Genomic DNA, 22,225 nt, shown 5'->3' on the forward strand with positions numbered 1-22,225 from the left:
GAATTGGGGATAAGAAAGACAGGAAACTTAAAGAAACTAAGTACTGCCAAAATGATGGATTAAAATTGAAGGTTTCATTATGGTACATTCACTCAGAACTTTTGTACTCATACAAAAACAGTACATAGCTTAAATTATTTTTTAAAAAACAAGATACCATCCACAGAGAAAAACCACAGTATTGTCTTGTTTATGAAAATAATACACTTGTTATTTCTACCTTTTCATTGGCAACATCTGTCAACTCCACAAAACTCTTCAACTTGATGTCAAAGTCACGTAGAAGTTTCCACTGATCTCCTTCAATTCCTACACCTGCCTTTTTAATTGCTTTATTTTCAAGCAACATTTTTAATCCCTGGGGAAAAACTATAACATTTTGTTATTTCCATAAGTTCTGTTAAGTATAATGGATTTATTCTCTATTTCTTACACATGCCATTTGTATTTTTAAATTGCTTATGTTAAGTTTAAATTCGGAAACACATTCACCTCAAGTATTTCTTTTCTTGCCTAAATCAAAAACTCCTGATTAATAAATGGTAAGAAAAAATGAGTGTGAGTACTCTGCTAGAACCAACAGTGTATTACTGGTCATCCAGATCCTCTAAAGTTCATTTCTCTCTTCTTTAAAACAGAAAAAATATCAATGCTTCATAGGGTGCTATGAAAATTAAACAGGAATGAGTGAATCAGATGGAAACTAAATAGTTAAATAAATGTAAATGATGAAAGAAGTACCAGGTAATGAAAGAGTTTAATTTTACAGGGATAAAGTTAACATATTACAATTATCAGCAATATAAAAATGAAACAAAGAAAAAGAGATAACCAACCTGCCATTGATGAAATGTGAAACAAGTAACATTTGCTTTCAGACACGCACAATTGAATTAGTGCAACTCTGTTTAGTTTCCCTTTACTGTATACTGGCGGCCATTCCATATCAAATCCTATCACATCTCCATCAGACAGATTCATGCTGGGGGGTGGGGGGTTTTGACCGGAAGAATAGTGTAAGTTAATTGCATTAAAATTTTAAACAATTGCAGAACTAAAGACATCATTTTAAAACTAAATGACAAAATCTAAAAGACAAACCATATAATGGGAGAAGATATCTGTGATACATACCACTGATAATAACCAGAAAATATTAAAAGTTCCTCAAAATATTATTAAGAAGCCAGGCATGGTGGCACACCCTATAATCCCAGCAATTCAGAAGGCTGAAACAGGAGGATCACAAATTGGAATCCAGCCTCAGTAACTTAGTAAGATCCTAAGCAACTTATGAAAGGTTGTCTCAAAACAAAAAATAAAAGGTGCTAGTGTAGGAAAAAAGGAGGGATGGAGGGAATGAAAAGACAAATAAGATAAATAATCCAGCAGAAGAATGGAGGAAAACAGCAATAGGCAATTCCGAAAAGGAAATTCAAATGGCCAATAAACCTAAATAACTATATGAAGATACCAATTTTCTCTACACTCTTTCACATGTATCCGATTGGCAAAAATTAAAGGTTCACAGTACCAAATGCTAAGACAAACAAATATGGGTGAGACTGCTTATTACTGATGAAAATATAAATTGGTAAAATTCTTTTGGAAAAAAACTTTGACAGTTTCTAATTGAAAATGTATAAACACTATGACTTGGGAATTTTTTGTTACAAATATATGAAATTCTTACACATATACAAAGAGACAAACATGTTTAAGTTTGTTAATTGCAACATTGTTCCTACTGGAAAAAAATTGGAAACTAAAGTTCTGTCAATCAGAGAATGCACATATTGTAGCATACTAAAACAATGAAATATCATATAAACTTCATATAAAAGTCAAAATGGACTACACAGATCAATATGAAAAGTTCTCAAAAACATAATGTTGACTGAAAAAATACAAATACATAGTACACATACAGTTTGACAACATTTTTAAATGTTTTCAAATGGACAAAATAATATATATTTGAGAATATAAAATACTAAAGTAGTATAAAAACTATTGAGGAAATGCTGACCACTGAGCTCATAACAGATGTTATCTCAAAGGGCGCTATAAACTGTACCCTGACTCAACTCTCCTAAACTGGTTCCCTTATCTGACCACACAATAACAATTTTGTATCTGTGTCCTATCTTTCTCTTGGCACTGCCTCCTTGAAACCCTGTGGCTTCCTTGGCTGTCTTAACCCTTTCTTAGCTTTACTTTAACCTATGTATATCATTATGTGAAGTAGAATGTGTGACTTGAGTGTTACAGATTATTAGTAATTAAGATTGAAATGAAATAAAAGAACTTTCAGTGAATTAAAGCCAATAAAAGTGATGTACCTTGTGAATTGATTAAATAACACTAAATTCAGAAACTAAATCAATTGGAAGTTGTAGGGCATATTTTTGGAGAGAAGGGCATTAGGCAGGAAAAGAGCTCCATAAGTCTTCCTAGGCTATCCTTGAGACTTTGTAAAATACTAAGACAAGCATGCACAGACTGAAATTCTATGAGTCTAAGCAAAGAACTACTAGTAGACTATAAATTGAAAAATTCCTAGGTATTAAGAGTTAAAAGATTCCAAAAGAATCACACCTTTAAATGGCTTAAAGTACCCATTAGAGTTAAGGGCTTAAAAATATAACTTAAAATAAAAAGTTGATCTTTAAGTAACTTAACTATCTGACAATCAAAACTCCTTTCTTTGAAAGACAACAAAATCAAACAAGGTAAAAATCACAATGCCTAATCAAAAAAAAAAAAAATTAGAAGTCATGAGAACAGGAAAATGTTGTCATAACCAGGAGAACAACAACTCAATAGAAGAAGAAAAAAAAAAGGCCTAAAATAATGAAATTGAGTCAAGTAAATTAAAACTGCTATTACAAATATGTTTCATATGTTCAAGAATATTTTAAAGGCATGAATATGAGACCCGAAATGGTAGATATATATTTTTAAATGGAATTTCTTGAAATGAAAAGTATAACAACCACAATAAAAAATTTATGAGATAAACAGATGAGATACTCCAGAAGAAAAAAATAGTGAACTTAAAAGAAAGCAAAAGAAACTATTCAAAATGAAGCACAAAGAGGAAAAAATCAAAAGAGAAAATAGAAACAGAATTAAGCACTCTAACTTGTTTATCAGGTTGCAAGGAAAAAATATTTGAAGCAAATTTTCAAGTATGATAAAAGCAATAAACCCACAAATCCCCCCCACTAAAAAAAAAAGAAAAAACTCAATGAATCCAAAGCAGGATAAATACAAACCACACTATACAAAAACACATCATAAATTGGGGGAAACCTGTGATGGTATAAATCTTTTTTTTAACAGCTATATTTATTATTTGTTCTCATTAGTTATACATGACAGTAGAATGTATTTTGACATGTTATACATATATAGAGTACAACTTCCCATTCTTCTGGTTGTACATGATGTACAATGACATTGGTCATTATATTCATATGTGCACACAGGAGAGTAATGTCTGATTCATTCTATTATCTTTCCTATTCCCATTCCCCACACCCTTCCATTCATTTCCCTTATCTAATCCAAAGTACTTCCATTCTTCCCTACCCACACCCCTTATTGTGAGTTAGCATCCTCGTATCAGAGAGAACATGCTAACTTTGGTTTTTGGGGGATTGCCTTATTTCACTTAACATGATAGTCTCTAATTCCATCTATTTACCAGCAAATGCCATAATTTCATTTCTTTTTATGGCTGAGTAGTATTCCATTGTATGTATATATGCCACAGTTTCTTTTATCTATTCATTTGTTGAAGGTCTCCTAGATTGGTTCCAAAGTTTACTATTGTGAATTGAACTGCTATAATCATTGAGGTGGCTGCGTCACTGTAGTATGCTGATTTTAAGTCCTTTGGATATATGCCAAAGAGTGGGAAAACTGGGTCAAATGGTGGTTCCATTCCAAGTTTTCTGAGGAATCTGGATACTGATTTCCAGAGCAGCTACACCAATTTGCAATCCCACCAACAATGTGTAACTGAATATTTTCCCCCACACCCTCACCAACATTTATTGTTAATTGGTATTCTTGATAATTGCCATTCTGACTGGAGTAAGATGGAATCTCAGTATAATTTTAATTTGTATTTCTCTAACTGCTAGAGATGTTGAACACTTTTTCATACACTTGTTGACAGATCATATTTCTTCTGTGAAGTGCTTGTTCAGGTCCTTTGCTCATTTATTAATTGGGTTATCTGAGTTTTTTGGTGTTAAAGTTTTAGAGTTTTTTTTTTTTTTTTTTTTAGTTGCCAATGGATTTTAACTTTGTTTACTCGTATGTGGTGCTGAGAATCGAACCCAGGGCCTCACATATGCTAGGCAAGCACTCTACCACTGAGACATAACCTCAGCCGCATTGAGTTCTTTTATATATACTGGAGATTAATGCTCTGTCTGAGGCACAGGTGGCAAAGATTTTCTCCCATTCTATAGGCTTTCTTCACATTCTTGATTGTTTCCTTTGCTGTGAAGAAGCCTTTTAGTTTGATAGATGGTATAAATCTTAAAAGTGACCACAGGACAGGGGATAAAAAAACAAAAAACAAAAATTCTGCCTTGTCTCTTATAAAGCAAATACAATTCATCAACACCCTAATTCTTCAAATCATTTATATGTTTTGATTTTAGATATGATATACTATAGCAATGTCAAAGGTAGCTAGTGAAGTTAATATATAAAGAATTTATATATTAACTTTCTGTGAGTCTAATTTAATTCAATACAATAAAACCCAAAGGACTGGAGTAGAAGTGAGGACAACTGAATACTATTTCTAGATTACATCTATCACCAGAACATTAATAAATAGCTTAATTTATTTCTTTTTTTTTTTAACCCAACATGTAACAGGTTTTTTTTTTTTGTTGTTGGTTTTTTTTTTTTTAAAAAAAGATAGGTGTAACAACTTCAAAGAAGATGGAAGAAAGAAGGAAGGGAAAAGGAAGATAGAAAAGGAGACTGAGCAAATTATGTGCATGTGCAAATATTGCAGGATGAATCCATTATTATGTAAAATTATGATGCACAATTAAAAAAAAGAAAAAGAAAGCAGATCTGATTTACTTCCTTACTACTTCTGCTTATAAAATGTTTCAAGAGGTTTAGACTGAAAGACTACAGTTCCAATTTGCTTTGGTTTAAATATCACCTCCAAAACTCATATGGAAATTTAAACCTCAGTGCAACAATGTTAGGAGAGGTGGCTAATAAGAGTACTGTGCCCTCCTGAATGGATTAATAATGTTATCACATGAATGGATAGGTTATCAAGAGAGCAGATTTGATTTAAGTTTAGCTCCTTATGCTCTTTTCCTTTCTCTGTTCACTTGTTCTTCTACCATCTTATGACACAGTACAGAGGCCCCCACAAAATACCAGAGCCATGATTTTTGACTTCTCAGCCTTCAAAACTGTGAGAAATAATTTCATAATTTACCCAGTCTGTAATAATTTTGTTACAGCAACTATTAACAGTACCAGCAGTCATTTCTAATGTTCTTTTTAAAGATCACTTGGTGATACTGTCACTAAGCAAATAAGAGAACCAATTATAGCCATTATTCAATATTACTATGTTGATATTTTAAATAAGGTTTTATATTATATTACTCAACATTTAGAGGTTGAATAATTTTTGCCTTTTTTCTAAATTGCTTATGAATGAACAGATATTACAAATTTAATTTTCATAATGATTTTATTTTTATTTAAAAAGTAGACTAGAACTTACTAATACTCTATATTGTAGAATTAATTTCCTCTGGAACACATTTCAACTATAAAACTCACTATACTCACAAATATTAACTAATAATATTATCGAAGGATGCAAAAATCAATGAAATTCAAATCTCTTACCAAATATCTTCTGACAGGAAAGAGCAATCACTAGCTTCATAGCTATATATAATAGATCCTGTGAATTCTAAGAAGGGAAGGTCATCTTCAAAAACACTCTTCAGAATACATGCCTTGAGAAAAATAAAATTCAACACAGATACAAGTAAAGTTCATATTAAATAATAAATGTTCACCAAAATAATAAAGTCCACTGAGTGGTAGAACACTCGCCTAGCATGAGTGAGACACTGGGTTCGATCCTCAGCACCACATATATATAAATAAATAATTTTGTCAATCTACAACTAAAAAATATTTTTTAAAAATGCTGATAACTGGTTGTCAGAACTTAATTCTAGAAGGTCTTAAACTGGCTTCTCCCAAAAATTAACCAGTGTTAGCGTTTCTAAATAATCTGAATTCAAATAAACTACTAAGGCCAACCATGTAAACTGACATAAAGGGGGAATATACAGTAAAAGTTCTCATTTTGTAAAACCCAAGAAGTTCTCATTTGTAAACCCAAAATTTATTACTATTCACCCATTCTAGAACTAGATGCTGGTTCATTCACACATCAGAAACTCTAACCTAAATAATTACCTGAAGTTTACAAGTGAGGGTTGACTCATTCTACAGCCAAATTTAAATTAAATTCCCCATCTGAAAGAATAATCAATAAATAATATACCTTTCTTTCTTCTACAGCACATTTTTTATTCTGCACTGTCATCCATTTAGGAAATTTCCGCTGCTGTGGGTTTGTTTCCAGCTCTTTTTCATTCATTTTTAAAATCCCTAGTTGCAAAAAAAAAAAAAATAATAATGACAGTGAATAAATGCAAATCCTTGAAAGAAAACTCAAGAGAGAGTCCTGTCAATGAGCCAAAACTGAACGTACATAATTAAATTATCACATCTAGGCCCAAGTATAATATATAAATATAAGTTTCTATTAACTATACATTAAGTATCGCTTTCTTTTAAAGCAAGCGGGTCATTTTGAGTTCTAAAGTTCTGGCAATTTCAAAATTCTATTATTCTACAACTTTAATCCTTTCAAATAACCTTTACATCATTAACAAAGAGAATTCTTGGATATATGAAATATTAAAAATTTTTCAGCCAGATGCTATGGCACAATGCCTAAAATTCAAAAGACTAAGGAGGCTGAGACAGGAGACCAGCCTTGGCAACTTACTGAAACCCTGTCTCAAAAGAAAAAATAAAATGGATTGGGAATGTAAACAGTAGTAGAGTGTCCCTGAGTTCAATCCCCAGTACAACAACAATTACAAAAAAAAATTATCTTCAATTTCCTGTACGATTATTATCTACAATCAAAGTAAACTAAGCAAGACCATTAGATTTATTCACAAGTATACGTGAAAATCTTCCTTTTAAAACACAGAACAGCTCTTCTATATTAAGGATTTTTTTTTTATTATGTCCTTTCCTAGAAAGTGTACGTTACCCTAAAACTAAGAGCTTCTTAGAGAATTTTTTTTTAAATGTGTTACTAGTTTTGAGGGCTCTCTACAATGTAAACAAAACTTAAGTATGGTTAAAGTAAACAGTGAATGAGCAGGGCACTACACCTTGTAATCCCGGGAGCCTGCAAATTCAAAGCCAGCCTCAGCAATTTAACAAAGACTTAAGGGAGACCCAGTCTCAAAATAAAAATTTTAAAAGAGCTGGGAATGTGGCTCAGTGTTTAAGTACCATGGGTTCAATCCCTGATACCAAAAATAAAAAAGAAAGCTGTGAATGAGAAAAAAGAGAACCATAACATGTTCTTTTTGCTAATGGATCCATACCCTGATGTGACTTACAATAAATTGAAGAAGGCTTATGTTCTCAGCAACAAATCGCAACTTTACTTCATATTAACTCAACTTTCTAATAAAGGGGTAGTAGTTTTAAACATACTCCTAAAAATTCTCATGATGAAACATGATATTAAACAATCAATAACTACTTAGAATTTAGGAATAGCCTGTTATATTTGAGACTATTTAGTAACACAATCCCTAGCCCTAATTGCCCCTTTCCCAAAGCATGAACTAAAAACTGAGAATACTGACAATGTATGGAACAAAACAACTTAAAACAATTACTTTACCAAACTTAAATTTTCCACACAAAACAAAATCCATCACTCTTATGCATTGGGATGGAAAGAAATAACTACAGGCTTGTAACTCAGGCTTGTAAAAGGAAGAGGAGGAAGAATGAAAAGAGCTCAACCAGGGGTCCTAGTAAACATGATAATTACCTCAAGTCAAATGGTACTTTTAACCTGTTAAAAGAGTATTTATTAAAAGAAAACTAAGGAGTCCCCATTTAGAAAATGTGATTAGCAAGGGAGAGCTCAACCATCTAAACTGCTTATTGTAAATAAGGCTGGAATTACAGATTCTAAATATATAACTGGAAAACGAAGGGTAATGAAAAAAGCTGTGTAATTATGAGAATATAAAATCAGAATTCAAAACTGCCTTTGGGCAATAATTTTACACATAATACTCAAAACTTCTCTGTTAATTCAAAACCATGACATCTCCTAATACAGAAGAGAGGGACATTTTTCAAATCTGTTTCTCACTATTTGAGACTCCTTCAAAAAAACAACATTCTTAGGAAAGTTTGGGATTGGTAAGATCTATGACTCACTGAATCAGAACAGACAACTCAACTCTTGATGTTACCATATTCACAATAAGCAGTAGCATAAAATGTGCAAAATATATATGCTTTGTACACCGTAAAGCATTTTACAAATGTTAGTGGTTGATAAGATCCTACTTTCACAAATTCAAAACCCTTGAAGAAGTCAAGTTTATCCCAAATTGTATATATATGATCTCTTCTTAATCTTCATATATATGTTTATAAGGCTGGAAAACTAGTTTCTGCTTTACTCAAGAGTAGATCACTGGGGCTGGGGATGCGGCTCAAGCGGTAGCGCTCGCTTGGCATGCGTGTGGCCCGGTTCGATCCTCAGCACCACATACAAAGATATTGTGTCCGCCGAAAATTAAAAAATAAATATTAAAAAATTCTCTCTCTCTCTCTTAAAAAAAAGAGTAGATCACTGGCAAAATGACAAGTGAACTAGGTTTCAGAAAATAATGCAAACACTATAAGAACAACCAATAATCTTGATATTTTGAGTAACTCATTTACACTCTCAAAACAAAAATAAATCTTAAAAACTCTTACCTGTGACTAAGTATAACACTAACATCATTTTAATTTGAATTGTCTAATTTATATCTAATATAAACCAGCCTCTTTTTTTTATTTTAAAGAGAGAGTGAGAGTGAGAGAGAGAGAGAGAGAGAGAGAATTTTTTAATATTTATTTTTTAGTTCTCGGCGGACACAACATCTTTGTATGTGGTGCTGAGGATCGAACCTGGGCCGCACGCATGCCAGGCAAGCGTGCTACCACTTGAGCCACATCCCCAGGCCTAAACCAGCCTCTTTTACACACAAAATTTGATCTAGATATTTCCAGGTAAAGAATTTGAAAAGTAAATTTGTTTACAAATCCAACATTTTTGTCAAGCTTACTTAGATCTTGGGGCATAAAAAACACAGAAAATTAAAGCTGTAGAATAACTTGCAATAGGAAATCTTTTAATATACATGAGGATTTAAATTCTTCATCAAACAAAGGTTATTGTTGAAAGGGATCAAAATCTCACAATAAAAAGAATTTTGTATTCATGTTTAGTTGCTAATGTTGTTATATATGAGCAACTTTGACCCATCATTTTCCAGAATCATGTCTTTTAACATTTCTTAATGCTTCATGTTTTGTCATTAAAATACTTTATATACACCTTTGAAATAAACTATATTTTGATTTGTTTTGGACTTTACTGGACTGTCCTGAAATCTTTTTGCCTATCCATCTACTACTATCTACAACTTTTCAACCTTTATCACTATTTTTAAGGCTTTCAAATATTTTTGCTATTGTTTATTTTTATTTTTCCATTTTTAATAGCCCAATTTAAACAGATTTGTCTTTCAACAGGGAAATTCATCTTGTTCATAAGCAGCATGACTTTTCCCTTTTCACTGCACTTGGACTAAACTAGTATTCATCTTATTTTCTTCAGATTCCTTTTTTCTACTTTTTCTGACTTAGCAAATTCATCCCTTTCCCATTATAAATGTTCAACCATATTAGGTTTTACGCTACACTTCACTTCTGAACAAGATGCTACTTTCTTCAAAATCTACATAGCAACCATCACCAAAAAAGCACAAGTGATAGCAAACGGCAAAAGAGAAGCTTTTGCCTCAACAGACCAAAATCTCTATTTTCACCATTAATCAGTATTCCAGCAACTTAATCTCCTTAAATTACTCTCCAGAAAAAAAATTCTTTAAATCTAATACATTCTTTTTCTGTAAGAAATATTCTAATTTCTTCTGATGTTTTAATTCAATTGAATTTTTATACCAAATGTTTCAAAATAATAAAACTTTGTCTCATATACACATTGACTTTGCTCTATTAGTACTATTAAGTCTTCTTTGGGATTCAAATAACACTAATTAAACATCACTTTTACTTCACTTTTCTAAAGCTGAATTTTTGCTCTGAATTCATAAACTGTCAGTACCGATTCATAAGTTTTCCATAGGATCACTGCATTTTTGATTCAATAATTTAAGTACTCATAATGTTAGTTAATGCCCCATTTTTTGGAGCCAATAACTACTTCAATAAATCTACAAAGTAAGAAACATTAATGAGGAATAATTTATGATTTGTTCTTAGCTTAAAACCTTCCTTTGTGTTGTCAACACATTTCAGTAATGAAATAGTTAATTGCATTCTTCACCTGAAGCTGAAGATGGGATTATATAGGAGCTTCAATTTCACTAGGCCCACTATTTTTATTACATCACTTAATGAAGAACTCAAAACTAAAGGCAAGGGGGATTCAAGATGGCGGGCTAGAGGAAGGATGCATTCCTAGTCACTCTGTGGCTTGGGATTCACGCAGTGGTAGACTGTTTCTCTGCAAGGTGGGTAAAAGAGGGATTTCACCAAAATTCAATACTGGACAGTCAGACTGCTGTAGAGACTAAGAAATCTGGGGACATGAGGACCAAAGACCCACATGCAGCCCATACAGGACCATGACAGGACCACCTACCTGCACAGAAGACTGCCGACCAGTGCAGAGGACCATCCTGTAGCTCCCCATTTACCAACACATAGCCACCCAGGCCTGCCTCCATCTTGGAACACTGCAGCCATCACCATAGCCTTCCCCATATAGTAGCCTCAATCTTGGGACAACGGACAGGGCCTGGTGGCACCTGCCCACCACTGAACCAGATACCACAGCACTGCATCTCCGAGCAGGCCACCCAAGGCCATCGCAGGGTCCCTTTCAGCCTCATCTCTGAAAGTGGTCGCCTCCATCTTAGAATACCTCCACCACCATCTCAGGTTACCCATGAGGCCACCACCAACAACTTTAGTTGTACAGCTTCCACTTGGGACACCAGCCAGGGACTGGAAGCCCAACACCAAGGTACTTACAGATTTAATGCTAGCACCACCACCATCTAGAGACGTGGCTTCTATTTAGGGACAACAGCCAGGACCCAAAAGATCATCAACAAGGTTCCTGCAGGCTTGGTTACACCAGAAGTACCCCTGCTAGGTATGCTAACAGCCACCATCTTGTTGCAGAGGTAGGAAAGAGCCTTGCATGGGGTCACATCTTTCCTTCTCCTGTTAACAGCCAACTTCTTTTAATTCCTCTTTCACCCTTCCTATGATCTAATACCTCTATATTCTCACAACCTAACTCATAAATATCACATCCCCCCCCACACACACACACCCCACTTCTTTGTCCACCAATAGAAACTTTAGAACCCTTTGCAAATCTCCTGTTTATATTGCAGACAATAACTGAACACACCATTTCTGTTTATTGTGACAAAACTGTAATCATCTAAACAGTAACTATTTGGTTTAAGGAGGTATACTGTTTGCCTTGGGTGCTATTAATATTGATCTCTCCCTTAAAGGCAAGACATTAGAAACTTGCAGGGGCACTATAAGATTATAAGGTAGAAATTGTAACACCTTGAATCTGCACTACTAGAGGAAAAGACACACAGAAAGCATGAAAAGAAAAGAGAAGAAAGTGCCCCAAACAAACCAAGATGATACAATAATAGAATCCATTGACAGCACAGTAGAAATGTCAGATGGAGTTCGAAATGTACATAAATAAAATGACCTGCAAAGTAAAGAGTGAGATAAGAGAGCAAATACAAGCAACAAATAATCACTCCAATAAAAAGAGAACAAATACAGGTAACAAAAGATTACTTCAAGAAAGAGAGATTCTGAAAAATAACCAAACATAAATCCTTGAAATGAAGGTAACAGTAAACCAAATTAAAAATTCAGTAGAAAGCATCACCAACAGACTATATCACTTGGAGGACAGAACCTCAGACAATGAAGACAAAACATAATCTTGAAAATAATGTTGACCACACAGAAACCATGAACAAAACACCCAAGAATTATGGAATAGCATGAAAAGAACAATTTAAGATTTATTGGGATAGAGGAAGGCACAGAAATTCAAATCAAAGGAATGCACATCTTTTCAATGAAATAATATCAGAAAATTTCCTAAACCTGAAGAATGAATTGGAAAATAAAATACAACAGGCTTACAGGACATCAAATATACAAAAGAAACAATTGAAAAAAATTGACAAAACAAAAAGCTGGTTCTTTGAAAAAATAAATAAAATTGAAAAACCCTTAGCCACCCTAACCAAAAGGAGAGAAAACTCAAATTATAAAAATTCATGATGAAAAAGGAAACATCACAACAGATACTATTAAAATACAGAAGATAATTAGAAACTATTTTTTGTTTATTAATTTATTTAATTTTTAATTGATTTTTAAAAAATACATGACAGCAGAATGCATTACAATTCTTATTACACATATACAGCACAATTTTTCATATCTCTGGTTGTATATAAAGTATGTTCACACCAATTTGTGTCTTCATACATGTACTCTGGATAATGATGTCCATCACATTCCACCATCCTTGCTAACTCCCTGCCCCCTCTCTTCCCCTCCCACCCCTCTGCCCTATCTAGAGTTCGTCTATTCATCCTATGCTCCCCCTTCCCTACCCACTATGAGTCAGCCTCCTTATAACAGAGAAAACATTCACCATTTGTTTTTTAGGGATTGGCTAACTTCACTTAGCATTATCTTCTCCAACTTCATCCATTTACCTGCAAATGCCATAATTTTATTCTCTTTTATTGCTGAGTAATATTGCATTGTGTATATATGCCACTTTTTTTTTTTACCATTCATCTACTGAAGGGCATCTATTCCACAGTTTAGCTATTGTGAATTGTGCTGCTATAAATATTGATGTGGATGTGTCCCTGTAATATGCTGTTTTTAAGTCCTTTGGGTATAATCTGACGAGTGGGATAGCTGTATCAAAACAGTGGTTCCATTCCCAGTTTTCCAAGGAATCTCTATACTGCTTTCCAGATTGGCTCCACCAATTTGCAGTCCCACCAGCAATGTATGAGGGTACCTTCTTTCCCAAATCCTCGCCAACACTTATTGTTGTTTGTCTTCATAATAGCTGCCATTCTGACTGAAGTGAGATGATGTCTTAGAGTAGTTTTGACTTGCATTTCTCTTTTAGTCTAATAGAAGAAAAGGTAGGCCCTAATCTTCATCATGTGGGATTAGGCCCCAACTTCCTTAATAAGACTCCTATAGCACAAGAATTAAAACCAAGAATCAATAAATGGGATGGAATCAAACTAAAAAGCTTCTTCACAGCAAAAGAAACAATCTGTGAGGTGAACAGAGAGCCTACATCCTGGGAGCGAATTTTTACCCCTTAGCTTTTAGAGATTAGAGCACTAATCTCTAAAAGCTAAGCACCAATAAATAAATAACCAAATCAACAAATGGGCCAAGAACCTGAACAGACATTTCTCAGAAGAGGATATACAATCAATCAACAGATATATGAAAAAATGCTCATCATTTCTAGCAATCAGAAACTATTTTGAACATTTACACTCCAGTAAAATAGAAAATCTCAATGACACCAACAAATTTCTAGAAACATATGATCTGCCCAAACTGAATCATGAGGACATGTACAATCAGCCTAGGTATCATCAACAGATAAAATGATAAAGGAACTGTGATATAAAAACATAATGAAGTTTTATTCTTCCATAAAGAAAAATGAAATTGTCATCTGCAGAAAAATGGATGGAACTAGAGAGCATCATGTTAAGCGAAATAAGTCAACCTTAGAAGGTTAAGGGTTATATGTTTTCTATCATATGCTCAGCTAGAGAGGAAAAAGGACAACAAAGATGTGGGCAGACTTCCTAAAAATCGAAGGGAGATCAGTTACAGAAAAAGGACCCAGAGGTATGAGACAGAGAGAGTGTGGAAGTACTGAATGACATTAGCCAAATTATATTGTTATACTGTGTTCATGTATAAATATGCAACAATAAATCACATCAGTGTTTATAGCTATAATATGCCAATTGAAAATGTTGAAAAATAAAATAAAGGTAAGTTTTAATATATAATCACGTCTCTGTGAATAGACAACTTATTACTTGTAATGTATTTTTAGACAGAACTTAATGTAAAACCTTTGTAACTTCCTATCTGTTTCATGTATCTTGTAGGGTTTTTTAAAATATTTTTTTAGTTGTAGTTGGACACAATATCTTTATTTATTTTTTGTTTGTTTGTTTATTTTTATGTGGTGCTGAGGATCAAACCCAAAGCCTCGCACATGCCAGGTGAGCATTCTATCGCTGAGCCATAGCCCCCGCACCATATCTTGTATGTTTTTAAGGTATTCATTTATTACATTGAAGAGTTCATCCCTGGTTAGTTTCAGAACTTCTTTGCCAAGAAAATAATGTCTCCCAGATTTTTTTTTTTTAAGGATTTTATAGTCTTCTGAGGACCCTATCAATAATTATGGATGCATGTCTGAAATGAACACCTTTTTGATTAAACAATCTTCTCACTAATCCATTAACATAGTGTTTCATACAAGCAAGAAAAAAAGAGTTGATTTGGAAAATAGTATGCCATCAGGGCTATGTTAACTGTGCAACCTATTAACTAGCTTCTTATGCTCAATCTCATAATGACTTTAATCAATTATTACAGTTATATAAAAAAATTACAGTACATCCATAAAACACAAAAAATGTAGTCTTCAAAAACAGTTTTCTAATTTTATGTATGTGCATGAGAGAAAGGGAGACAGAGTCTGGAACAATGTATACCAAAATATTATTAGTTATCTTAGTAATTGTAGATGGTGTTTAATTTTCTGCTCTGTACTTTCTTATATATTCTAAACTTCTATAATATAGAACATGCATTCCTTTTATTAATTAGGGGGCCAAAAAAGGTGGATGCCAATAAAAGAGGAAAAGGTTTATAAAATGAACAATCAAGGCTACAATTGTTTTTCATATTAAAGAACAAGAATTAGCAAACTTTTTTCTCTAAAGGGCCAGACAATAAATATTCTAGGATTTGTGAGCCAGTTGGACTTTTGTCACAACTACTCAAGTCTGCCATTATAACACAAAAGCCTTATACAGATTTAATGCAATTCCTATTAAAATCTCAATGACATTCTTATAGAACTAGAAAAAGCAATCATGAAATTCATTTGGAAAAATAAGAGACCCAGAATAGCCAAAGAAATCCTCGGCAAGAAGAGTGAAGCAGGAGGCATCACAATACCAGAAATTAAACTATACTACACAGCAATAGTAACAAATATGGCATGGTATTGGCACCAAAATAAATATGTAGACTAATGGAACAAAATAGAAGACACAAAGACAAACCCAAAAACATACACTGAAGATAGCCTCTTCAACAAATGGTACTGGGAAAACTGGAAATCCGTATGTAGCAAAATGAAATAAAATCTCTCTCTCATCCTGCACAAAAATCAACTCAAAGTGGATCAAACTTAGACACTAGACCAGAGACCCTGCACCTAACAGAAGAAAAAGTAGGCCCAAATCTTTATCGTGTTGGCTTAGGACTTGACTTCCTTAACAAAACTCCTAAAGTACAAGAAATAAAATCAAGAATCAATAAATGAGAGGGATTCAAACTAAAAAGCTTCTTCTCAGCAAAGGAAACAATTAGTAACATAAAAAGAGAGCCTACATTTGAGAAGCAAATTTTTGCCACACCCACATCAGATAGAGCACTAATCTCCAGGATATATAAAGAACTCAAAAAACTTAACACCAAAAACCAAACAACCCAATCAATAAATGAGCTAATGAGCTGAACAGACACTTGACAGAAGAAGATGTGTGATCAATCAACAAATATATGAAAAAAGTTCAATATCTCTAGTAATTAGAGAAATGCAAATCAAAATTACTCTATAAGATTTCATCTCACTCCAGTCAGAATGGCAATTATCAAGAATACAAGTAATAACAAATGTTGATAAGGATATGGGGAAAAAAGGTACAGTCATACATTGCAAATTGGTGCAATAACTATGAAAAGCCATATGGAGATTCCTCAAAAAAAGTGGAATGGAACCACCATTTGACCCAGCTATCCCACTCCTCAGCTTATACCAAAATGACTTAAAAGTCAGCATACTAGAGTGACACAGCCACATCAATGTCTATAGCACCTCAATTCACAATAGCTAAACTATGAAACCAACTTAGATACCCTTCTAAAGAATGAATGAATAAAGAAAATGTGGTACATATACACAATGGAATATTACTCAGCCTTAAAAGAATGAAATTGGGGCTGGGGTTATGGCTCAGCCATAGAGTGCTCGCCTCGCACGTGCAAGCCCTGAGTTCGATCCTCAGCACCACATAAAAATAAATAAATAAATAAATAAAGTTATTGTGTACAACTACAAAAAAAACTACAAAATATATATATAAAGAGAGAATGAAATTATGGCATTTGCAGGTGAATGAATGGAACTAGAGAATATCATGCTAAGCAAAGTAAGCTAATCCCAGAAAACCAAAGCCAAATGTTTTCTCTGATAAGCAGATGCTAATCCAGTGGGACAGGGGAGATAGGGAAGAATGAAGTAACTTTGGTTTGTGTAAAGGGGTATGAGAAGAGGGGTGGGGCTGTGGGGATGGGAAGGATGGTAGAATGTGACAGACTTTATTACCCTATATACATGTATGATTACACTACTGGAATGAGTCTGTACTATGTAGAGCCAGAAGAATGAGAAGTTGTGCTCCATTTGCGTACAATATATCAAAATGCATTCTACTGTCCTGTGTAACTAATTAGAATAAATTGAAACACAAAAGCCATCAAAAACATTCAGTCAAATAAGCACAATTATAACAATAAACTTTATGAACATTGAAATCTGAATTTATACAAATTTTAAAAAATATTATTCTTCTTTTGTTGTCTTTTTCAACCACTTAAAATTTTAGCAAAATAAGCACAAAAACAAGCATCAGGTCAAATGTGGCCCACTGTCCAGTTTCCAATTCCTAGTGTATAACATAGACCACATGCTCAAAGAATACAAGGACACAGTCCAATGATAGTGTTATTAATAGTGTACTATAGCTAGTTTTTAACTCTGTAACAATCCATAAAATATCTAATAAGAAAGCAACTTCTTGGTAAAGCCTTTCTGATAAATTAATTGCAAAACATGCCTCATGATAACTAAATGAGTAGACCTTTTGTACAGGGCTGATATTGGCCAATTAAATGTTGAGGGGTTATCTGTTGAAATTATGAATTATGTCTTGGAAAAATCATCTTAAGTGATTCTATTTGACAGCAATGTAATAGTAGGACAAGTCATTTCTAGTTTATGTCAATGGAAATCACACTACTAATACTTCAGATTTTTTTTCAGATTTAAGTTAGACCAAATTTTGAAACATTAAGACCAATCACATTACAAATTAGCTGAGAGAAGTTTTTTAATTAGTTTTTAAACCACACTCTAACTCACTCTGACAGAGTAGATTCATCTCAAAAACACATTTTTGTACTTAGAGTCAACTTCTAGAGAATGGACATACTTAATGCCAGTCTCAAAAGAAAAGTTGGGTTTCAGTGGATGAGCTTAGACATTTCTTTGGTTATTAAACCTCTAACTAAGGTAAGGAAATTAATACCTACTACTACCATGGTAACTGGCTTGCCTAATTGCTTGCAGGCTAATCTGAATAAGATACCCCACTCTCTTTTTAAAAGCATTAAAATTTAAAAAAAAATTAAAAAGCCACTGTTAGAGTTAAATGGCACAGTCTAGATGACCATTTCAAGTCCAGGACAAAATTAAATAAATAACTCAATGCTTAATTCTGATATACAGTTTTATTTTTTCATGTGGACAAATTTTTCACTTATTACCTTAAATGGTTCCATTCTACTTGGTTCCAAATATGTAAAGCTAACTTTACATATTTGGAATAAACGGTTTTATAAATACTGATTTCGTAATCATAAGGTAAGAATGTTTACAACTACTCTGAAATTTGCTAACATAAGACAGAAGTCACAATACTTAATCTATAATTTCAATTTCTCACTTTGGCATTTATGCAAATTTTACAAACATTCATTAAGTTTCACAGTGATTTTCTAAGGAACAAAGTTGAATTACTACCACTATGCACAAAGGGAAATTAATAACAAAGAATAGCTAGCTGACTTTGCAAAAATTAGTAGATTGCTCTATTATTACAAATCATACTAAAAAGAAGCAGAAAAGTAGAGTAGAATGAAATCTGGAGTTGGAATCAGAAAATCCAGGCCCCAGTGCTGCTTGTGTCAGAAAACTCAGAAGTAAATCAGACTATATTTCCTTTCGATGTCTTAAGAGCACAAGGCCATCCAAAGATCATTTCATTAGAAAATATATTTTTAATTGGTTATGTACTTATTTAAGAACTCAGACAATATGTTTCATTTTAACTCATAAATTTTTGTCTAATAAAGATGTAGCTGAATTCTGTCCAGTAGAAAAGATAACCTCAAAGGTTAGTTTTACTAGCAAACTCATTCTAAACTTTCTCCAATATCCATATAATTTTTGTTGCTCTTTGAAACAACTTTATCATGCTGCCAGTTCCCTCATTAATAAAATGAATCCTACAATGTGTTCTATCTATATTTGTATAAGAATGTGTCATAGGCAGGCACAGTGGTGCATGTTTTTAATCCCAGCAGCTTGAGAGGCTGAGGCAGGATGATGGCAAGTTCAAAGCCAGCCTCAGCAACTTAGTGAGGGTCCAAGCCACTTAGTGAGACCCTGTCTCAAAATAAAAATAAAAACAAAAACAAATTGGGGATGTGGATAATGGTTAAGCACCCCCAGATTCAATCCTAAGTACAAAAACTAAATCTGTCTTTAAATTTTTTTTGAAAATGATGTTTGACACTTGATCACTTTGCATCCATTTGAGTAAGCTACTTTGCTTTTCTAAATTTTCCTCATCTGGAAAATGGGGTTATATTCCCATTACTATAATACTTTACTTATGATAATGTTATTTTTATATATTTATGTTACTTATCTTGTTGACTATGGGGCTAATATGAAGATAAGCAATGATAAACATGATGTCACATTTTGCAAACTGTAGTTATGAGTTGGAATACTGGTAGGAGTACTGATAGGTCTTTACCATTATTATACCACATCCCCTATAGTATACTGGAATCCCTTAAGAGAGATCAAAAATCTGTGAATCTGCGGGTACAAATAGATACCGACCACACAAATTAGACAAGGTATATAAATTCATCAACAGTTAATTAACCATTTAAGTGCTTAACAAGTAGATGTTCTTTTAAATGATAAATTCAAGCTGAAAAGAGAAAAATATATTCATTTATCCAGTACAATACTTCATTGTTACCTATCAGGCCTGACTCAAGGAGTAATGAATTTCAACATTAATGTACTTTCTGTTTAACTATACTTCACAAACTGTATTTAGGAATTTCCAACTCTAACCTAATATTCATGTACTAACCCAACTTTTGATACGGGTAGAAAGAAATGCAGAAAAAGAAACTTCAATAACTGATAAAGTGGGCTGGGGCTGCAGCTCAGTGGTAGAGCGGTTGCTTTGCACCTGTAAGGCACTGGGTTCGATCCTTAGCACCACATAAAAATAAATAAAGATAAATAAAAAAAAAATATGTAACTAATAAAGTTATAAGACCAGATTAGTAAGCATTTTAAAATAATCTAACACAGAAAGCTTATAAAACCAAAGCAACCTAAATATTTTAGCAATTCAATTTTATTATCAATGTCCTATTTTTGGTTAAGACGGCTTGGATTTCACCTACATAATTATATTATTTTTATTGAGAGGCAACTTCCAGTCAAAAAAAACTTTCAAATTTAATCAATGATGCAATGAATTTTAAAAAGTCTGGGCCTGGGTTGGGCATGGTAGAGCATGCCTGTAATCCCAACTCCAGAGGATAAAGCAGAAGGATTACAAACCTCAGCAAATTAGCGAGGCCCTAAGCAACTTAATGAGACTCTGTCTCAAAACAAAAGTGCCCCTGGGTTCAATCCCCAGTACCCATTTAAAAAAAAAACAAAGCTGGATCTGATTTCTCTGATTTCTTTTAATTTATTATATTATTTTCAGAAAATGTAACCACGCATATTATACATACTTAACAATATACTAGCAACTACTTTATATGTCTATACACATGCATATACATACCTACACATACATAATCTTAATGTATATCATTTATATCTTTATTGTAAAAGGAAATGTTTACAAGGTATTGTCCTGTATTGCTTTTGTGTGTGTGTGGTGCAGGGATGGAACCCAGGGCCTTGTGCATGTGAGGCAAGCACTCTACCAACTGAGCTATATTCCCCAGCCTGTGTCTTGTATTGCTTTTTAAGTGGACACATACTTTTATTCTGTTTATTTATATGCGGTGCTGAGGATCAAACTCAGGGTTTCCCACGCACTAGGCGAGGGCTCTACCACTGAGCCACAACCTCAGTCCCCTCTATTGCTTTTAAGAATTCCTTTTTAGGGCTGGGGTTGTGACTCTGCAGTAGAGCACTTGCCTAGCATGTGTGAGGCACTGGGTTCAATTCGCAGCACCACATAAAAAATTAAGCAAAGATATTATGCCCAATGATAGCTGGAAAAAAATTGTTTTTAATTCCTTTTTAGGGGCTGGGGTTGTAGCGCAGTGGTTAAGTGCCTGCCTCACATGTGTGAGGCACTTGTAGAATCCTAGCACCACTTAAAAATAAAATAAAGGTTATGTCCATCTACAATTAAAAAGATTTTTAGAAAAAAGAATTCCTTTTTACTTTTCTATGAACTTATTCCAAAAATAAGAAAGGATAGAAGAAAATAGATGAACTAATGTTGGGAGCTGCCCTGGATGAACACGCCTGATGTACCAGGTTCTGAACAATTATTGCCTACAGTCTGGCACATAGTAACTTGGGCATTACCCCAGCTCAGATAACAAGGCGTGACTCCAGGTATAGGCATCACCCGAGGGGGTTGAGTTACACTTACCTATTCCTTTGTAATCCTACCCCTTTGCCCTTTTTGGAATAGAATGTTCCATGGAACCTCCCCTTGTATGTCCCCTATATAAGTATAAAGAATTCCAGTGGCTCTCTCTTTTTCCACAGACCCATAAGGTCCCAGAGCTGTCCCCAGATTATTGAAAAGGTACTTCTGTGTGTGCGTGCTTTCTCTGTTGTTTTCTTAAATTATTGGAATAGTCAGATCTTGTGAACCCAGCATTAGGTCGCCAGCTAGGATAGATGGCGATAAACTAAAGAATCTCTAACAAAGTTCTTCATTAAATCCCTTAAAAAGACTTTTAAGACTTTGATCAATCTATTATTATATTTCTGATAATCTTAACTTCTCTCCCAAAAACTCAAGCAAGTCAATCAGAAAAACTAAATAAAGCTATCCATTAGCATTGAGTCAGCTATAGTAATTATAAAAAGTAGTAGGATGTTTTGAGAGATTTAGCTCTTCTAGGTACCTAACAAATTTTCATAACTGTCAAATATTATCTAAAGCACAATTCTGTATTAATAAAGCCAAGTGAAATAAAGTGTAAATGGGACGAATGAAATGAAATGCCACTAAAATGGTAGCACAGGAGAAAAGATAAAAGCTTCTGTCTCTCTGCTATAACATAATGAAAAGCCAGCTAC

General features: G+C 33.6%; 1 protein-coding gene across 5 annotated transcripts in view; it reads right to left on the bottom strand.

The window, feature by feature from the left end:
- Nucleotides 1-22,225, bottom strand: part of Wrn (WRN RecQ like helicase) — a 143,653-nt gene that overhangs the window by 111,226 nt on the left and 10,202 nt on the right. For 4 of the 5 annotated variants that reach the window (XM_076853901.1, XM_076853900.1, XM_076853899.1 and 1 more), the window contains exons 2-5: nt 6,584-6,690; nt 5,911-6,023; nt 837-982; nt 221-369 (exon numbers count right to left, since the gene is read on the bottom strand). In XM_076853901.1, coding sequence (XP_076710016.1) covers nt 221-369; nt 837-982; nt 5,911-6,023; nt 6,584-6,679 — 504 coding nt within the window. In that variant the 5' untranslated portion in view covers nt 6,680-6,690. Of the gene's footprint in view, nt 1-220; nt 370-836; nt 983-5,910; nt 6,024-6,583; nt 6,691-22,225 lie in introns of those variants that run through there. The other variant, XM_076853902.1, reaches the window with a different exon arrangement.

Source organism: Callospermophilus lateralis, chromosome 4 (genome assembly GCF_048772815.1).
Source record: "Callospermophilus lateralis isolate mCalLat2 chromosome 4, mCalLat2.hap1, whole genome shotgun sequence".
Lineage (NCBI taxonomy): Eukaryota > Metazoa > Chordata > Mammalia > Rodentia > Sciuridae > Callospermophilus > Callospermophilus lateralis.